At 38.4% G+C, this 21,113-nt stretch overlaps 1 protein-coding gene across 1 annotated transcript in view; it reads left to right on the top strand.

Moving 5' to 3' along the window:
• Positions 1 to 7,815: 7,815 nt before the first annotated feature.
• Positions 7,816 to 21,113, top strand: part of MLLT3 (MLLT3, super elongation complex subunit) — a 123,579-nt gene continuing 110,281 nt past the window's right edge. Inside the window, exon 1 of the mRNA XM_026044072.1 lies at positions 7,816 to 7,979. Within this exon, the coding sequence (XP_025899857.1) occupies positions 7,883 to 7,979 (97 nt within the window). The 5' untranslated portion in view covers positions 7,816 to 7,882. The remainder of the gene's footprint in view (positions 7,980 to 21,113) is intronic.

Raw genomic sequence — 21,113 nt, 5'->3', positions numbered from 1 at the left:
CCTCCCTCCCTCCTTTCCTCCCTTTCTCCCTTCCTTCTGCCAGCTGTATTCTTCACATATCTCTTAGAACAGTGTTTCCAATGACTGGTATTTACTGCTGCTCCTTGGAGTAACAAGGAGCTTCATTTGAGATTGCTTCATTTGGGATTGCAGTCTTTAACTCTCCARATTTTAGCTCACTGTTTATTCAGTCATTGCTCCAGTGCTTGCACTGCCATTACTTATAACAATTTCAATTAACTTTAGTGTTTTCTCCCATGCCTCCTGGCATCCMTTCTCCTTAGAAGAGGGGTCATTTTTAAACTTAGTTTCTTTCAAGGACTTGAGGAACGTGCAAATTCAGAGCAGTGATGTATGATGTTCTTTGGCTCTGGTTCTTGCTATCTGTGTGTGCTTATATATGTATAGATGTATAGATGTATGGATGTATAGATGTATAGATGTACAAATATATATGTATCTACGTATATGTGTATTTATAAATTTGGGAACATAAAGATAATAAAATACTGGACCTGTTCATTTTGAAACCTGCTGTATGAGAAACACATTTTAAAAAGAGGCAATGGAGCACTGAAAGATTACAGAAATCACWTCAGATCACCATGCTTTTTAAATTTCTATCCTGCTAGCTCAAGAGTGTTATTTGAAGTCATAAATATATGGAAAAGAGCCTGAAATTAAAGTCATGTGGTGTGAAAAGTCTTTTTGATAGGAAAATCATGCTGCATTGAGTGGTGTCTACCATTAGGAGGAGTGTAAACTGAGCACAGCTACTAGGCTACCAAAATCTATTGAATTCAGCGGACCACACAGAGGAAGGACATCTGAAATTCCCAGGGCAGGGAAGAATATACAGGCTGCAGCTCTGCAGGTCTCCCTCCAGCAGTTGGCAAAGTATTTCCACTGCAGCTTATTCTGCTTTGCTCCCTTCTGCGCCTTTATGAAAATTACCTCCAGCTTTCTTGCAGTGCTGTGATTACTAGCTGGCTCTGAACCATYCACATGTTGAGCAGACTTGCCTTATAACTTTCTCACGTTTAAATGCGACCATTTTTCATTCAAATGATTTCAGTTTAGATTTATGAAATATACCTATCTACCTATTTAGACCAGAATTCTGCCAACACATAATATACTTCTCAAACTTTGAAAGATCCTTTCAAATCTCACATTTAATAACAAAATATTAATTGTTAAGCTAGCTGTGAAATTCAGTTTGGTCACTCTCCCCTGATACTTCTGATTACATGTTTTTGTTCTGTTTCAGCAAGTTTTTTGCTTTCCRTGCCTTTTTTTTTTCTTAGGTAAATCTTTAATCCTCCATTTGTTTTGCTTTGTTTTGTTTCAATTCCCCACTCATTAGTTAGCAATAAAAGCAATTTCTGAGTCACAGTGATGCAGTAAAGATGAGTTCACTAAATATAGGGAAAATTGAGATGCGTAGTTATGTGAGTACTGATAAATACATATATTTTTTCCCTATGAGTTTCTTGACACTCTAATATTAAGCCATTATGGCTTCACATTCACTTGCTAGTAATGATATTTTGTATTTCTCTCAGCAGAGAGGGAAGCCTCGGAAGTGCCACAGTAGTATAATATTCTTGTAAATAAGCTGTAGCTCCAGGGGAGTATCTTTGTGATAATACATCACACACAATCGTGTTTTTTTCTTGACTCCTTTTCTGACTGTGGTCAGCTTACATATATTCCATAATAGCTGAAGACAAGAATCTGATACAAAGTGAGGACAATCACATAATTCCTTGCTTTATTTCCAGTTAGGAGACAATTCTTTCTATGTCTTTAGACAAAGGATTAAGAACATCCCTTTAAGCAAAGTCACTCCTTAATGTATGATCATTGCATGTATGATCAGAGTCTCTGCTGCCTGTACTGGTGGAAATTCAAAGCACGTTTTCTGAATTCAGTCTTTACACAGACTTAAACTGAATACAGAATTTGACTTTATATTTCTTTGTTGGCTTAACAAGAATATTTCCTTCTGAGACTACATGATTGTGAGGAAGTCAAAAACTAAATGCTTCCTTGTAGGTCTCTCAACAAAACTTTCCACTCTGAACAGGTTTCCTTATGTATCCCTAGAGGCCTTTAAACATTTACTTTTTTAAGCCTTCTGTGCTGTAATATTGTGCATAGCTGAGACTCCCTTTTGCATTTATCTTTTGTCATTACCACCTCCCTCTGTGGTGCCTTGTGGTGAGTTATAAACTGTTTTATATTGTTTTCTGAAACATTGCAGCCATCACTCTTTAAAATCTTTTCCACTGAGTAAACACGTTACCAGCTAAAGTGCTTATTTTCTATTTAATTTTTGATTGGAAGTAGACAAGCCAGCAAAAACTCAAAACATGCCTGCACTTGGCCCAGGCTGCTTGGCTTTTGCTCAGCTTATGTAGTTGTTTCAAAAAGGCGCCAATCCAGCAAGACTATTTTGCCATTAGTTCCTGGCAGCCAGAGTGGCATTGTAAGGCAGTTTATATATTTCATTGTCATATGTGTAAGATCAGCTGTAGGCTCATTTTAAGTTTTGGCTTTGCTTCAGACCAGCATCTTAATGTTATAATCAGAATATCTGGCTTGCAGCAGGGCTTGGCTTGGCTATGATTTTATATATTGTCTGAATTGGAAAATAAAAGATCTCAAAGAAAGCAAGCAATATTCATTGTGGTTTCTGATATTGCCAGCAATATTAGCTTTTGCATCTAGGTGCTTATTTTAAACATTTAAAATGCAGAAGTGGCACTGAAAGTTAGTCCATATATTTGGGTCACAAAATTTCAAGTCGGAAAAGTTGATTTTAAACAGCTGTGTTTGAAACAGTGAAGACAATTTATTGCATCCAAGGGATTTAGGAAACAATCTAATTTTTATTTGACAAAAGATATATCTGCATTTTTAAGAAAATAGTGCAGAAAACCCCAGGCAGTCTTCCTTTCAGCCTCATATGGAGTCAAAAATGGTACCATCATGAAATATGTTTCTTAATTAAGGTGCAGTGCTGCACCAGCACAACTGTACTGTTTCCAGATTAGATTTGCTGTGAGCAGAAGTGTGGACTCACTTTTTCAGGAGTCTGAATCACACTTCACAGCATGATATAAATACGTCCAAATATATCTAACCATAACTACTGGTGCCTATTGGGGATCCTGTAGCTACTTTATTTATGTCAGCAGACATGAAATGTGCAAAGACTGTTAGCATTACGGTGGCTTACTCCATGGAGACATAGATAGATAAATGCTTTTAAAAAGGTGATGAAAATGTCTGTCATTTTTTAAAAGGAAATTTCCAAAAAACACTGTATAACTGTAGCTGGTAAACTCTAGGTTACTAATACTGGACAGTACTACTAGAAGATTTCCTTTACCTTTACAAGTAGCTTGTTCTTAGAATCCTTGCACTTTTGTAATCATATAACTGCATCCAAGTGTCATATGTTGTTTTAACTGTTAATCCAAAATGGAAAGAAAAAGACAGTAGCAGTTTGTCACTTAAAGAGCTGTTACAATAGCTCATTAAAGGAGACAACATAATAATCCAGAGGAATGAAAACCACTCGGCTTTACTCAGTTGATTTTATTCACCAGCATAACATCTTTGTAGTAACAACATCCACCATTACCTGGTGCAATTGTTATAGGGAYTGGCTTATCAATTAGAAAATAGCAACTAGCAATTATTGCAACTAAATGGATCAGTTTATGTGTCCCCATAAAAATACTAGAGCGTTTCTTCAACCTCAGTGTACAGGGGCCTCTCAACCTTGCAAGGAATTGACATATGTCATTGTTTCTTCACCCTTAATATGTAGGGGTCTCTCAGCCTTAAGGAGCCATCATTCCAGCATCCCGGGGAAGGGCAAGGGAGGAATGAGGGATATTCATGGTCCAGTCTGAGGAGTTGGTCACGTGCCATTCCCCAGTCGCTGCTCAGATCATAAGTGCTGGACTCTGTCCTTTATGCCAATAATAACAATGAGGTGACTATGCTGTATTCATCCTTACAAGGTGATACTTCCAGAATCTTCAGGCAAGGTCTGAAAGGTTATCTGCTCTTTGCACCATCTGAGAGTTTTGCAAGCGTATTAGTTCTTCAGCAAGTTTGGTGTTGTTTGCAATTTTTGTGAAGTTTAATTGCCCAGCCTCTGTGAGATTTGCCACCTCCCTTCATGCTTGTTAYGGGAAGGTACACAAAGTTCTACCTCTTGTTCTTGGCACGTGAGCAGTGGTTGTGCAGTTTCAGGTGTTAACTCATTGCTTCATGACTGCAGTCACTGTCACATGTCTCTACACCCCTACCCTCATAGACGAGCTTGGACTTGGCCAGAGTCTGATGAAGTGAAGCCTGGTAGAAGGGGACAAGAAATAAGAACACACCAGCCTAAAATAAGGCTTTTCATTTTGCATTTGACTGCTTTGATTGGTTGCTATGTTCCTACTAAGCCAGAAGACAAATTATAATGTGATTCCTATAGAGACTTCTTCCCCATTCAAACTGCATGTGAATTCTGAAAAAAAAAAAAAAAAAGTTTATCCTCATTTAATAGCTCTATACAGGAATTTACTTCACAAAGATATAATGTCCCCACCTTCTACCCCAGATTAAGAGGAAAAGAAACTGCCTTTCTTTTCTTCACTCTTAATTATCTCTGCAGAATGGCATTGATGTTAGTGAGTAATGCAAAGTTGGAATATAGGTGAAAGGGAAGAGAGGAGAAAGAAGAGTGGTTAGATATATGGTTTGATTATCTGTATGATTAYTACTCTAAAATCACTGGCACTTGACTTGATTGTTTAAGTAAGAAAAAGTATTTCCAAAAGTCCTTTGTTATTCCTTCCAAAAGTTATTATCATGGGATAATAACAGGCCACATACAGTTTGAAATGAAAGGTTTACCTTTAATGAAAGACAAATTGGTATTAGCATATATATCACCAATATTCATTGGGAACATATTATTCACTCCGCTCTGCATTTAACTCGGGAATACGATGGATTAAATTGAAAAAGAAATATCTTCCATGAGGAAAAAAAAAAACCTCAAAAGCATTTGATCTGACTTCTGTCGAAATCAAGGGGAACTAAATGTATCAGTGCATTTGAGGATCTGTCATCAATGTTTGTGAGTTTCTAAGTGACAGCATTTGAGAGGAGCAGCTCAGCTACAACTAAAGCAGGAGTTTAACAGGAAAAAAAATGTGTCTGGAATCCTGAGCCTGCCAATTGCTCTGTCTGCATAGTTCCTTGTACCTTAAAACCTATGGGGTTAAGAGCGGCTGTGGCCCAACCCTGCTATCCTTAACTGTGTGAATAATCCTTACTCTAGTAAACAATCTCAGTGCCTTTATTGGGATGTCTTGCATGTGTAAACTTYTAAAGTTTTCAGGATCAGCTTTGATGAGTGTATGGAAAAGCAACAACTTGCAGCCAAGCCCAACAAAAGTTTCAAATGGAGTATGTGAAGTCTATACTTTCAGTTTTCAACTTTAAAACCTGGGTATTCCTTTGCTGGAAAGGTTAATGCTAATAAGTTGTAAATTTTTGTGCAGTTAGTACTGATTTTATTGTTCAAGAATGAAAAAAAATATAATCAAATCTCAGAATAAGAGTAAATTCTTATTCTTCTAAAAATGTATAGGAGAGCGCATTGTTATTATCAAAAACCAATCTTCCTTTTAAACAATGACTGAAAAAAAAAAACAAAATAGAGATTAGAATCGACTAAATTAGCATATTCTTCTTGAATTCTTAATTATTTTAATAAGATATATTTCTCATTCTGAAGCGAAAGGAGAGGAGAAAATGAAGAGTCGCAGAATTTCGGAGACTTTTGAAGAGGTCAAGCGAGGACATTAACTCAAGGGCTCCTTGCGCCATCTCTCGGTGAAATCTGGAAGGCTCGGGAGAATATGTAAAATTTTCTGTTAAAATTCATTTAAAGGTACTTTTCTTAAAAGGAGTCCCTATGCTTATCGTTCATTTCTCCAGTTATAATCATTATCCAGTTATAAGCATTATCCAAAATGACGGGGGGGAAAAAAAAAGCACAGAACCTAATAAATGTTGTTTTCACTGTGGCAAATGTTATTGGCAAGTGTAGACAAGTTAATGTCTGCAAAGAGTCATGTCGCAAATGTCGCTACTGTGATCTAGACGTTCCCAGTAAATTACCTGCAGTCTTTCACTGACGTGTTTCTGTTGTAAGATTTAGTATTTTATCTTCTATAATACATAGAAATTACATACAGGTCGTTGTAATAGGGGCTGTTCTGTTTTAAAAACGTATCAGCTCAGTTAATGCTAGTAATGGCAGTTAATGACACAAGTATCGGTTAAATAATGCCGTTTTCACTTTCCATTATCACTTCTAGTACTTGTTCAATGAGCGCACTGCTTGCATATTGTCTTCCACTTATTTGTCGAAAGGCTTTGGGAGGGGAGCTCCAGTAACGCTTATTTGTTAAGACCGTTGGTTTTGAGATTTCCTTCTCTGATGTGAAGTGGACGCAGGATGTTCCTAATTAAGCAGGACAGTAGGTCCCAAGCACTAAGGGGGGTGGGGAGGAGGTCGCTTCGTGTCTGTTACAGTTTCGAATACGTGAAGGGAGGCTGCCAGCCGCGCTAGCCGCGCTTCAGGGCGCTGCGCTCGGCCGCGCGGAGCCGCCTCGCGCGGAGCCGCCTCGCGCGGAGCCGCCGTGCTCCGGGCGGCGGCGGTGAGAGACAAAAGGCAGTGCTTTTGGTGTCGCGTGTTCGCAGCTCCGTTTCCAGCGCACACGGGGAATAACGGACGCTCGTTCCCAGCCCTTCCCCGCCCGCCACCAGCGCTCCGCCGTCCCAGTGTTTGAACCTAACGGCCGCTCGCAGCCGTTGGCCGGCCGCTCTCTCGCGGAGGGGGCGCCGCGTGCGGAAGATGCGCTTGGTAAGTGTGGTTTTGTTTTTTTTTTTTTCCCACTAGCAAATTTTCSCTTGCGAAGGTGAAACTACAAATTCGACCGTTACAAATGACGGAACGGTGAAACACTTCTCACTATTACTGGGGCGCGCGGCAGCGGGGGTTTCGGGAGAAGGACGCCGGGCCGGATCCCTCTCCCGAAGCGGGGGAGGCGGCGGKGCTGCCCGGGCGCACCCGGCAGAGCTGCCGCCCTCGCGCTGCCCTGACCACCGCCGCGAGAAGCCGCCGCGCTGTGGTGCGCTGTTCCTTTAAGAGTGGCGTGGGCGGGGCGCGGGCGCAGAGGGCGGGGTTTCGCGCCAGCGCCGCCGTTCGCCATTGGCCGCGCTCGCCGCCGCCGCGCCCGCCCCTCGCCGCACTGTTATGCCTGTGTGCGGGTGTCAGCGCGGCGCGCGGTGCGCATGCGCGGCGGGCGCCCTCCCAGCCGCCGGGGCCGGGCCAGGGCTGCCGGGGCCGCGGCGCTCGAGCGAGAGGAGCGGCGGCCGCGGCGGAGGGAGCCGGGGCATGTCCTGCCGCCGCTGCCCGCCCGCCCGCCTCGGCGGCTCCATGAAGTAGCGCGGAGGGCGGGCAAGCGGCGCGGAGAGCCCGGCGAGCCGCGGGCTCTCAGGCATGGCCAGCTCGGTGAGTGCCCGGCGGCGCGTTGCGGCGCGGCGGCTCTTCCCCTCCGCCCCGCGGCTCTTCCCCGCCGCGGCGCCTCCATGTTCGGCGGCCGGGAGCCGCGGGCCCGGCGCGTTGCTGACAGCGGCTCCCGCCGGCCCGTGTCCGCGCCCCTCACCCTCTCTACCGCGCTCACGGCGCGCCCGGCCTCTCGCCCCGCAGTGCGCCGTGCAGGTGAAGCTGGAGCTGGGGCACCGCGCCCAGGTGCGGAAGAAACCCACTGTGGAGGGCTTCACCCACGACTGGATGGTGTTTGTCCGAGGGCCCGAGCACAGCAACATCCAGCACTTCGTGGAAAAAGTCGTCTTTCACTTGCACGAGAGCTTCCCCAGGCCCAAGCGAGGTAGGGTGCCGCGAGCGCAGCGCCGTCCGCGCGGGCCGGCTGCGATTGCTGTGCGTAGCATCGCTCACTTATTTATTTATTTACTCATTCACGTGGGACGTGGCGCCTGTGTCTTCACTCCGCCGAGCAGCCAGCGTGCCGATTCACCCGCTGTTTCGTACCGCTGCCGGGCACTCGCCGTTTCCCAAAGGCGTGCGGCGGTTGGAGGGCGAGAGCGGAGAAGCCCCCCTGTACTCGGTCCCGTTCCCGGCCCTGCTGGCGTCCTGGTCGCCGTAGTTGCGTTACGAGCAGTAGTGGCATGGAGAGGAGAAGGTGCTTTGTTTGAGAGCAGGTTTATTTCTCTAAGCAGACCTCGCGGTTAGGAGTTACCTCCGGTTTGATCTGCCGTCCGCATCGGCATGCAGGACTCCCGCAGTTCCCTCGGACAAGGTGGTAGTAAATCCCCACTGCTTGAGCCGTGCGGAGAGGCTGAGCGCTGAAGGAGTACGAGACAGACAAACGCTTTCAGTGCGGAAATAGAAAAGCTTTCCTATCATAAGATAAACATGCCTACTTGGGTTTAATATTTCGAGTTTGAAGGTAGCAAGCTGTGAAATATTTTACATCTATTACTGTGGGTTTTCTTTCAAGATTATTTTGCCTCTTTTAACCAGCGCATTATGAGAATTACAATAACGTTTCGACTGTTAGGACTTTTCTTACCTATAACTGTTCATCCCATTTCATCACTGTTTAGTTGAATATGGGTTTTTTTAAGGCTGAAAAAAAGCTAGATATGACACAAGATGTTTCTGAGACTTGTATGTCTCACGACATTTCTAAAGAATTTAATAATCCAGATTGCACTGTGAATTCTCCCAGTCTTTTGTACTTCCTTCTATTTCTTGTGTAAGAAAAAAAAAGACATGACTTTGGGTCAATCTAAATGTTTTGGCAGAGAAACTTCTTAGAAGAGGTCTGAGTGCTCTGAATAGATGAGGTTGTGTTGTGATGTGCAGTGAATGGAGTGATGTTTTGAAATCAGTGGTAGAAAGTGTATTTAATGTTTTGGAGTTCTGTTTGCATAGCGAGTGTTTGACACATTGCTTTTATTCCTGTGCTTTTTTTTTTTCCCCCCTTGTCCAGCCTAAGGAAACGCAGCACTGCAGCTCAGACACAGGGACAGTTGCTAGGTGTGGTGKTCAGCTTGTTGATAGCAATATATGTTAGGACTTCTGCAAGAGAAAGATAGATCGTTTGCGCCTGGGAATGTTTTGCTTTGTGTGTCCAGCTGCTGAGATTGGTTATGCAGTCATTTCAGCTATTGTTTTAAAATGTTTATTTTGGGGGATTTACTTGTATGTGTCTCTTACAGTGTGACAACTGCTGTGAAAAATGCCAGCTTGCGTAGCCTGAGAGGGGACTTGTCACATTGTAGTTATGCATAACCTGCACTGTGGGAGGATAGGCCTTGTCCAGTGGGAGCACTAGGCTTGCGCCCATATGATGGATGTTTCACTTGTTGTGGTGGTCTGCTTAACTACTCCTCCAAGAGCAGCAGTAAGGGGAAAAAATAGATTCCAAAGGATACTTGTTCTTTCAAGGCTTCTGAAATGGCAGTACAAGGGTTGGGTATTGTGCTTCTGGGGATGTTTTATGTTTGGACTGTTTAATATGTTTTCTTTTGCTTAAAAATGTTTAAAGAGTTTATGATGGCAATGCATGGCCCATGMATATGGTTGTTGTGAAAAAAGAAAAAATTCTTAGCTCTGTAAGTCAGTGTTGGTAGTTTGATTTGACCTCAGGTGGYCTACACTGTGATACCTTATGTATTACGTTTAACGGGAATGTATGCTTACCACTGTCTCAGAAGTTGGTAAATAGTTTATTATGCTGGGCTAAGATAACTTACCAATTAGAGGGTCTTGATAACTTGTTAGACATGGATTTTTACAGGTGCAAATGGATACACAGGGTTAATCAAACTAAAATATCGCTAAAATGGCTAGCCACAATAATACTAAGTGTTTTGGCAAGTGATCTTTGCATTTTTCCAGGCTCATGTTGTGAATGACTGCTCTAAAATATATGCTTGCAGCTACTGGAAAAGGTTGTAATTAGTTAAGCCTATTTGTCGAGCTCTTGAATCAATTTGAGAATAATAAATGAATAGAATATCATAATCTTTACTAGCTCATAATGTATTTTTGCTGCTAGTTCACTTATTATAGATATGGTAATTCCAAACCTTCGAGATGAAGGAGGAAGGTAAATAATTTTTTTTCCTAAAGCCATGTTTCAGTGCAGTTGCTTTCTGTGTTTGTGAGAACAACTGGCTAAATTTGTCAGTATCTAGCTTTGCTTATCTTTCCTGGCACAGTGGCTGTGCTTGGGATGTTAGAAATGCCGGAGGTTGGTGAATTCACAAAGGTGTGTCCATGTGTTTGTTCTACTGTTGAATATTATGTAGCAAATAAGGGATCCTACACCCTAAAGTTCCAGCAGTTTTAAGATGGAAATCTCAGGAACAGTTTTTGGAGTACAGGATAGCTTGGTTTGTGTGTTTAAATGCGATGGGAAGATGGTGGTCACTAATGAGAAAGAGCAGAGCTTATATGAACTACAGTGATCTTCATATTTCATCATGTCTCACTTGAAAAATTTGGTATTTGCAGTGCTTTTGTTTCTTCTTTTAGGTAGATTCATACCCAGGCTCTGTTCTGAAGCAGAGATTGCATAACAAAAGCTGTTTAAAATAACGATTGTACTATTCTGCATATCCTGCAGTCACAAATAAGTATTACTGTTTGTTCTCAGGTCTCATCTGTTTTCTTTGTTTGAGTAAATTGGCGAACGGAGAGTATAAGGAGTTTCCAGACTTCTTTCGAAGTGTAGGTTTCTTGTCTTTTTCCATTTATGGGAAGGAAGTAGTGCTGTGTATAGAAATGCAAGATTTTGAAGCATATCTAAGGATAAAGAGTTGTCATAAGGTTATAGTTAGTACTGTGCTGCATAATGCGTAAGCAGTGGGATGCTTTCAAAAGAGGTCCTATTGCTCATGTCTGGTATTATATGTCATTGTATGGATGCTCTCCGAGTTAGGAATATTTTCTTCACCTTCCTATCTCATGGAAGTTGGTACTCTGCAGCATTGGTCTAACTTGCTCTTTTCCTTGCAGTATTACATCTTGCTAGGGAAACTACTGGAAAGAAGCTACAAAAAAAAAAAAAAAAAAAAAAAAAAAAAAAAAGTTCAAAAGCAGCATTGAACTGGAGTTGCGCAATGATTCAGATTCTGTTAAAATGGTGGTGTGCTTTGACATAATCAATTTTTTTTCTTATGAAAGGGATAGACTTTTTATATATACCGATGATGTACTTTGTATGAAAATAGGGATTTGGACATTGAAATGTTATAACTTAAAAAGTGGAAGATCAGTTCCTTTGCTCCGAGGTGCTGAGGGGAACAATTTTTACTCACCTTTGAGGGAAGGAAAAGAGAAGGGAGAGAAGGAGGGGAAAAAAAAAAAAAAAAAAAAAAAAGCCTGCTGTAGAGTAGACCAATCTTTTAAAGTCTTCTGAAAAACTTATATTTCAAATATTAAATATTTCTGTTTTACGTTATCTGTTGCTGCACAGTGACACTTTCATAGATCATATTTTGAAATAATCTAGTGTTAGTTAAATTTAGTCAAAACTAGACTAACTTGGAAATAGACTGTTTTAATAGACTTGCATGATAATAGACTTAAGGTAAAAGGTGCYAATGACTGCTTTTTATTTGGCTTATCTTTTATATACTTGTATGTGTCTTTTCTAGTTTTGTTTCCACAAGTCAACTAGGCAAAATTTAGGAACAGTAGAAAAGTTATGAAATTCATTCCGAATCTGTTGTTTTCTGGGTATCCAGTGAAGACAGAGAAGCACTAAAATTTGCAGTCCTTTTTATCAATAACCCTTTTTGAAGAGAGCCTTGCCTCATATTTTGGGCTGGTGGCAAGATAAAAATCTTTTGGAACCAGAAGGATGGTGTGAAAGGCTGTGATGTGCAGTGTGTTTTTTTTCCCTGTGGAGCTGGCTGCTGTACAAGCCTGCACAAACTTGTCAGAACGGAAGGCAGCTTACAAGTCATGGTACGTGGTGACATGTGCTGTTCCAGTGAGCCCCAATTTGTTTCTTCTACTCTGACTGCATAGTGTTATTGTTATCAGGTGGAAACTGCGTTAGGGGCATTTTTCAGCTTGCTAGATTTTCATGCAGCAATATAGTTCTAGGTAAACCTTGTCTAGAAGGTTTTCCAAAGATTTTTTTTTTCTTTATTTTTTTTACATGGATGACTTAATTCTCTTCTGAAAGTTTATCTAGTTCTAAATTTCTAAGTCGTTCTGATGACCTATGTTTAGAACTAACAAATGTTTGCTTATTTTTTAAAAATATACTGGTGGAAAAAAGAGGTGTGTGTGTCTTAGCAATGAACAAACTTTGTTTACAAGAAGCAGACCATTTTTGCCCTTTGATTTTCTTTTTTAAACTGTTTTTTTAATGGATTTCAATATACTGTCAAGCATATTTGTGGAAAAGGAGGGGTGAGAGATCCTTAATCTCTACCACTTTTCATAGACCAATTATTTTAATGTGACTACAGTGAAGAATCTACTGTTTTTGGTAGCTTGTATTTTATCTAATCATACATTTTTAGAGAAAATTTTTGTACAAGATAACTGTTTTCACAGCTCTTAATTTTTGAGTGTGATATTCAAATAGGATGTTTAGTTACACTTTTAAGAATTACTTAAAGAGTTTCTTTAATTGCAGCTTTCTGGTTTTTCCTCTTTGATATTTAGTCTAAGCCAAAACCACGATGCATATTGGGTGTGTGAGAATGTTTTCACAGCAATCTTCCAGTTGTCATCAGGATTCCCAGGTTTGAAAATGAACCTTGGGGGCAGATATTCCTCTGTTGATTTTCAGAAGAGTTTTATTATTGGCTATCCCACAAACTTGCATCTTAGTCTGTTTYATTGTGTGGTTTCCTTACTGAGTGTATTTAATTTTCATTCTCTTTTGTGGGCTATCTAATTGAAACTTGATTTTCATAAAGGTTGTATCATATCTGTGCATAGAAAAAATACAGATCTCCTTAAGAACTGTTGATGAGTTCAGATTACAATTTCAATAACACTACGTTGAACTACATGTTTCATTGTTGTTACAGTATTTCTAGTTTTCTGAAGTTGTGGTCAAGTTCTTTTAGAAGTATCTCATAATTCTTCCAGATTTTAGCTATTAGGAAATGAAATGTAGAATTGTAGTTATTGCATAATCGTCATACACATGGATATAGAATAATATTAACTTCAAAGTTACAGAAAAACAGATTCTTGCATGAGCAAGACTCATTAGAAGCTTTATCACTTCTTTTGTAAGATGTGGGGAAGATGTCTCAAAATTGTAGAACTATTGGTTTAATTTGTTGGTGTTTGGGGAAATGTATATACCTAGGTTGTTTGTTTGATATTTATTGTTGTTCAGATTACTTTTATGCATTTGTTTAGCCTTATGAAAGTAACAGATATATAAGAAAAATTAAAATATATTCACTCTTACTAGATAATCTGCATTTCTAATACAATAATATCCCTTAAACTTTCCTATTGGAAAGTTTTTTTTTGGTACTGTTTGGAGTGTGAAGGCTCTCTTTGTAACAATGATGTGCAGTGTGATCTTTATTCAGGATTTTCGAAGAAATCAGTCTATTCCACAGATTCCACTGGAACAAAAGACAGAACAACTTGATGACTGTAGCCTGATAAAGAGGTAGCACTTGATAGGTGGTGAAAGCAATATTTATAAATAAAGTTTACATTTAGAAATTAATTTGTAGATTTCTACAGTCTGGGAACACTCACTTTTTTAAAAATGTTTATTATGGTTGCTTATATTATTTGAAAAATGGAGTTTAGCTTATCTGTGGTCATTCTATATCTTCGTTTTCTAATAGTATTTTTTAGGCATATATGAAAACAAAACAAAACAAAAATCAAAATTTAACTCTTTATACATTTGCCTATAAAATGTGCTTCCTTGATTTGTCTTCCGATAGAAAAATCTCTCATTTTCCTTTTTCGTATTTTCATTGTCTTTTGCTGTCCTACCTAGTACCTAAAGAGGAAGAAGCTGATATACTATTTTTTTTTTGTGTTCGCTTAACTCCGTTAATGGTAATCAATTGATTTCAGACTTGAATCAATTGATTTCAGACTTGAAATCAAGTATTTTAGGTATTAGACAATGAAGAATACTAATTTCACAAAATAAAAAACTAATTTCGCAAGAGTTGTTCACTGCTAGTTAAAACCTGCTGTTCAGTGACTTCTTGAAAATTTATTAATCTTTCTTCAGTGGTGCTATTCGTGCTAAATAATGCTAAAGAAGAAGATTTTCAGAGTTGAATATACTCATTAGGGAATTTAACATGTGTAGCCTTGTTATGATGTTCTCATGTAGAGTATTGATGATTAACTCTGCCTATCACTGTAGGAACTGCTCCTATTACTGTAGCCCCAGCCAAGGGCTGTATCATGCCATTGATCTTGAGCAGAAATTTCACACTGACTTTGAGGAGTTCAGATTTGTTTCTTTTAATTCCCTAGGGGGGTCTGATGGGATAATGCTCTAGAAGAAAATCTATGACTTGCTCTGGTGCTAAATGTCTTAACTGCCATAACACTGTGTTAATGATTGAGTATAAGGGTTTTTTTTTTTCCAAATATAGTTAAGAACTCATTTCAGCTGTTGATGCATATGAATTGACTTTTAATGGCCTCCGTATTTCATTAATAAAATGTATATACACAAACATATGTCTGTATGGTATGATACATATTTTTTTAAGTCATGTATTGCTTGTGTAAATATGAATATGTATGTTTCTGCTTTCAACTTGCTATCGTAGAGATCACAGCAAAACCAGCATTACTGTACATAAAAATGAAGTGTTAAACAAGAAATGTGAAGTAGATTCACTTTTCTGATTACTGAACTTTTCTGAACAGTTTGGAATAAGTTTGCTTATTGCTACTTGTGCTTGCTGTTATAAGGCTTCTACAAAACAACTCATCCAAATCAGTGAGATGCTTAGTCATTTTGCTCCTGTTTGTAGTCAGTCATTAGAACATAGCATATCTCTGTGAAATAAGGATTGAAAGGCAAGATGCTTTGTGTTTGCAGGCTTATGGGACAAGTCAAGGACTTTCTTTATATACTCTCTAAGGGGACATTTTATCTTTACCATGCTTTGAGGGACAGATGATCTAGAAAGGAATCATCAGATTAGGCAGAGATGAAACTGTTTGAATATTATGGGCTGGAAGCCAGTATACTGTATTTTCCATCACTTGTGTGGGAAAGAGTGCCACTTCTGCCTTAGAGGCATTGCTGAGTAAAAGTTTTCTGGAGAAATTTTGAGTAAAAAGGTTCCAAATAGCTGAATGAAATTTGAAATCCAGTACTGGATCCAATAATAAAACACAAAAAGATCTTTGCATTTATTTTTCTTATTCTATTTGATTCCAAGTAAATATGCTACTGAAATATTTGATAGAACCATTGCAGAATATTTAATTCTTGGTCATCAGTTAGATCAGGTCATCAGTTACTCTGTTTGCTGAAAAATGATAGAGAGGTGGGTTGCATTTGCAATCTTTTTACCCTCCAAACATGAAGAGGCATTCGTCTTGAGTAATATTCAAAGGCAATACATATAGCTGGAGTAGTGCCTGATGAGTTGATTTCTTGCTTGTCTGATCTGTATATGTGTCACGTTTCTGGACACCTGAAAATGATTTAATATTAGTACAAGGAAATATGTAACCGTGTAATGCATATTAAAATGTGTAGAGTCATGTTCATAGGGTGTGTAGGTTTATATTAATGCAGTAGAATTTTTCCTCAAGGCTGTGTTTCTATAAAAAGATTCTATGAAGAATTACATCACTAGAAATATTATCGAGTGTTTCTTTATATTTACCTAAACACAGGCAGCTTTCTGTTTCAAAAGAATGGCATGATTTTGTGTTATTTTGATGCTGATATTGCAGTATTTTGCTTGTGTGAGAAACTGAATTTCCAATTGAGAGATAAGTGGAAAGTAATGAGCACAATTTTATTCTTTTGAGAATCCAATCCCCCCCCTTTTTTTTAATAATGAGATAACCAGTTGATGTCTACTATTAGAAGGATAAAAGGCTTAGAAATTGGAGGCTTTGTTAAGCATTTGGGAYCTGCGTGTGGTGTGTGTTAGCTGCTCAGTTTGTACAATTGCGGTGTTTAGGGACTTACTTTCACAGCGCAGAAACCCCTGTTTGTGTGCAGGGCAGTGGTCAGCAGCACATGAATTGGGGATTTTTTTTAGCAACATACCTTGGGAGAACTAGTTGGTAAAGTAGAGAGAAGTAAATGGCAATGAATATCCATTTATGAGATCTCTATTTATTTTGAGGAAATGGGCAGGGAAGCTGTTGGAGGATTTTCGTTTATTTAAAAACTGAACCCATTTTTTTGAAGTGATTTTCTAAACTTGCACTGATTGCTGACTAGAGGATGGATGTACAACTATACAGTTAATAGTTCTTTCATTTACATTGTTTAAAAACTTTGTGGAAGTGTCATTTCTCTTTTGATGCAGCTACTGTTAAACTTATTCCTGTCCGGGCCACAAAGATATATTTTCCTGTAAATATATATATATATATATATATATATATATACACACATATATTTATATGTATATATATATATTTATATGTATATAAAGATATACAATTCCTGTATGGTTACATTTTACACTTTTGGGAGGCCCTTAAATTACTTTTTTTTTTTTTTTTTTTGCTTTCTTGCTTTTAAGACACCTTAAGTGAAAAAGGAAGTATGTTGTTTCTGTGACTGTGAAATATTTAAAAATCCCATTTCTATGTAGCAAATACTTTAGAGCAAAAACTGTAACTTCTTGAAATTTGATGAGGCTTTCTTTTCTGATTTCAGTAGAGTTAAACTTAGTCCCTGTTCTGCATAATACCAATGCCATGCCTTCTCAGTGAAACACTTTTTACCATAATATGTAGTCTATTCCATAACTCACATCATTTGGCTTAATAGAGACAACAATATGGGAAAATGACTGTGTATCCTTATTTGAGGAGTAAAGGATATCTGTAGAAAATATGGTTTCTCAGTTGATAAATGCATATACGGTTTGTCTTATTATAACCAACCTTTGTTATAAGGATACTGACTTTCACTATTCTGCAGTCCTAGTCCTCCTGATGCTTCTATGAATAAATGTATTTTTAATAAGGGTACAGTTTATAGCTGCATGTTACCAATACTCTAATATATTTAAGTGTAAATTATAGGAAAAGGACTCCACCCAAGTTCTTTGGGTGCTTTTGATAGTGTTATGTAAATATACTAAGACTGGTCGTTGAAACTAAATCAAATAAAGTAGCCCAGCAACAATATAATGAAATCAACCTGGGTCTGCCTGCTACTGCTGCAGAGTCCTAAGGCTGTGTGTGGTAGAGCAGGCAGAAGCTCTGTAAACATGAGTTGCATTGTCTGTCATGAATGCAGTAGAAGATGATACTGAAAATGATTGTCATTTATCCAAGTGAATAGATGCAATTTCAGTGCACCTAGCGCAAGTCTGGGTAAGTTAAGGGAAGCTTAGGAGAGCTGTGTTCAACAAGTTGGACTCAAACTGGCAGGTTCATGTTAACAGGTGCTTTGTGTGAATTCAGTTAGAGCAGTTCTCTAGCTCAAACAAGTAGAGATCAAATAAGCTTAGTGTGAGGATGCATGCACATCTGCCCTCCTTTTTATTTTTAATTCTTTTACAAATGTTAACTATTTCACATGAGGGCTAATGGGAGGCAGGATAGGAGATGTATCTGAAGTCCAGGAATGGAATGTTATTTAGCACAGACTCTGTAGCTGTCCAACAGTTTTGTTTGAGGGGTTGTGTTGAACCTACTGTGTTTAAATCCCTCTGCTTTAGAAACCTGAAAATGTCTGATGGATATTGCACATGATTAAAAGCTGTTCTTAAAAAGATAGTCATCAATTATTTTGCTATTTACTTCATCCTTTTTTGTTAAATGTCAAGTTGTCCCGCACTCTGATAATTTTTCTCTACAAAACTCTGCATAAACTAAATGTCTTAAGCAAGTATATATAAGAATAAAAGTTAAAAGTTAATATTTTACAAAAAAATAGTTTATCAAATGGTGGAATGATTTTGTTTCCATTATCATTTCCACAGGTTGAAAGCTAAATAGAAACAATCTGGTTTCTATGGAGCAGGCCTGCATTGGGTTACTTCCTTGGATTTTTGTTGTTATAGTTCATGGCAAAGTTAAAGAACTGCCACAGGTTTAGCTCATTTTGTAACAGAAAAGGTTTAGGTCTACCAGTCTATTCCTCCTGGTGTGTGAGGATATTTAAATGCTAATGGCTGAATTTTAGATTTACAGGATCTGTAATACTAATAATTTACTCGTAGATCAGCACTTTCAGTGTAATGTTCAAAATTGTTTATTTTTTTCTCAGTACTTGAAGATTTTGTATTCTTTTCTTTCTGGATTCTTGGATTTATTTATTTATGAATAGTTTACACTGGGTTACCAGTTTGAGGGTGTCTAGACAACTGAATATTTTTATGTTTTGATTTTAGGTTCTTCTTTATTGTCTGTGCTGAAGTCTAGATAAAATGGTAGTTCTTGATTAAAGTCTGACATTTGTTTTGTGATTTCCGTTTTTAATTATGCATGTAATATGTAAATATTAAGATTTATCTTTAAATTTACCATGTTATTTTAGTTGTCTGCAAATGTGGGCACAGGAACTGTAGTTCCAGAAGAATAACAACAGCCTTGTTTTGGGGGCTTGAAAAATAAGTGATTTTGGAATCTAATACRATGATTAGATCAGAATGTTTGCTTCGAGGCTTCAGTCATTTAATCTAAACTCTAACTCTGCTGAAAATTTCTGGCACATTCTTTATTTGAAAATAATATTATTAAATAAAAGAAAAATAGCATCTGCATCTTTGTATGAATGCAGATGAAGCAAATTAACAACAGTTAAAACTGAAATTCAGCCAAGCACTGGAGATAAGATTTACTTCTCTCCCTGCTCCATTCTGCTCTTCCCAGTGGATTGTTTTCTTTCAAATATTTTATGTAGCCTGTTGTACTTTGTATTGAACAATTTATCTAACAAATTGTTTTCACACAGCTAACGTGGGAGCCCAAAGGCTTTCTGCAAATTTAGTGCATAGCAAGCAGAAAAGGATTTCTAGCCATGGCTGGTTATGTGGCCATGTGACATTGCTTTGCAACCATGTAACATTTCTTTGCAGCTAAGTGACAGTTCTTTGCAAGTCCGTTTCCTGCTGACCACAGTTAAGAATAGTTGATTTGAGAAAATATATCAAAAGTCAAAACTTATCCTGAAATGTGTTTTTCTTCAAAARTGCCACAAAGGAATGAAGGGGAGGGTGAAAAGCATGGATTAAAGGTTAGTCTTTCTTTTCTGATATTTATTGAGACCCTCTTAAACCACTGCTTTGCCTCTCTGGAAATTACAAGGTTAGTACCTGTATTTTTTARAAAGGTCATCTGTATGCACTATGAATTCATTTTGTGTAGAGAAATACATGGCATCTGGACATTTGTTACAGTTACACTAAATACAACTTAAGAACGGGGAACCGATATTCTCATTTAGTACTCTGTGTTTGTATGTCTGTGTGTGCCTGCTCACTAGGAATTACAAGAAATTGTGATGTAGGAAAGCAGCATCTAAGACGATTCTTTTCATAGCCTTCTACCAAAAATTGCAGATCTTCAAAATAAAGTAAGAGTTTAAAGATGCATTCAATTTTGTATAAACCTGAACTAGTAAGAGTTATATTATCCTGATGTTTTTGTTGATGGGCATGCAGATATGCCTTCTGCAAAGAYGTATAATGCTCACTATTCAATTTTGTCAGATTTAACTTGCAAATTTCATGGCTTTTAAGAGGCAAAAGCGCTGTTAGTATTAAAGAGATTAAAGTTTTCGCTGCTTCTCTGCATCTCCGAGTGTTGCACGTGTATTGTGATAGTACTGCAGGGATTAACTCTCCCTGCTTTGTACAAGGGGAAGACCACCAGAAGTCTGGTAGGTAATGGCACAAAGCCAAAATCCAACTGTATAAATCCCTGGATGCGTGCAATATTCAACGTATCTGTACTCTGTTTTGAGTAACAATGATAATATCCATAGTGAAAAAATGAGTTAGAGAATTAATGTCACTGTTGCCTCTATGCACTCATGATGTTTCATGATTTTTTTCATCACTTTCTCTGATTATTTCCTGCCTTTTTTTTTTTTTCTTTGCACCCGAAAATAGGGAGGAGATAAATGTTTAAACAGGAAAACGTGCTTCCAAACTTGCAAAAATTATTGGGGAGTAAGATTCAGGTGGAATGTGCTTTTTTTCTTGTGTCATATGTTTCTCTTGTGTTCTGTGAGCTAGTGTTTATTTAAATTGTTGTGCTGTTTCATCTATTTTCCATATTTTTTTCTAAATGTATTGACTTGAGATGAAAAGCCAGTTGAAAGGAATAATCTACTCTGCTATTTATGTATTCAGGCAGCTGAATTCCAGTTCAGTCCTACTAAACTGGAATAAGGGATGTTGCCCTAGTAAATTAGAAAGCTTTATCTTTAAAAGCCAACTAGTATTTATTTTAAATTACTAAGGTGACACCAGGCTAATGGAAATAATATAGTGTGCGGGTTTCTACCCTGGGCAGAAGAGAATCCAAATTGCTTTCTCTCCAAACGTTATCATCTCAGTGTTAAGATTTTTGGTATATTTCTGTTTGAATGAGCAGAAATTGAACGTTGTATCTTTTCCCTCTATGTGTTTTGGAAGTTAGTTTTTTCATGTTTCCCCAAGATGACTTTGAAGCCCTGCAGGCAAGCTGGGGTATCAAAGCACTACAGGAATTCTGCAGTAATTGTTTTATGGCTTGCCAGGAGTCAGGCCTATTTGTATAGGTAGCACAGAAAATAGCTGTGATTTGACAATTTGGTGCCATTTATATCCAC

The sequence above is a fragment of the Nothoprocta perdicaria genome, unplaced genomic scaffold (assembly GCF_003342845.1).
Source record: "Nothoprocta perdicaria isolate Ctin4 unplaced genomic scaffold, notPer1 scaffold_104, whole genome shotgun sequence".
In the NCBI taxonomy this organism is placed as follows: domain Eukaryota; kingdom Metazoa; phylum Chordata; class Aves; order Tinamiformes; family Tinamidae; genus Nothoprocta; species Nothoprocta perdicaria.
The sequence above is the reverse complement of the archived record's forward strand: the minus strand, read 5'-3'. Positions and strand labels throughout refer to the sequence as shown.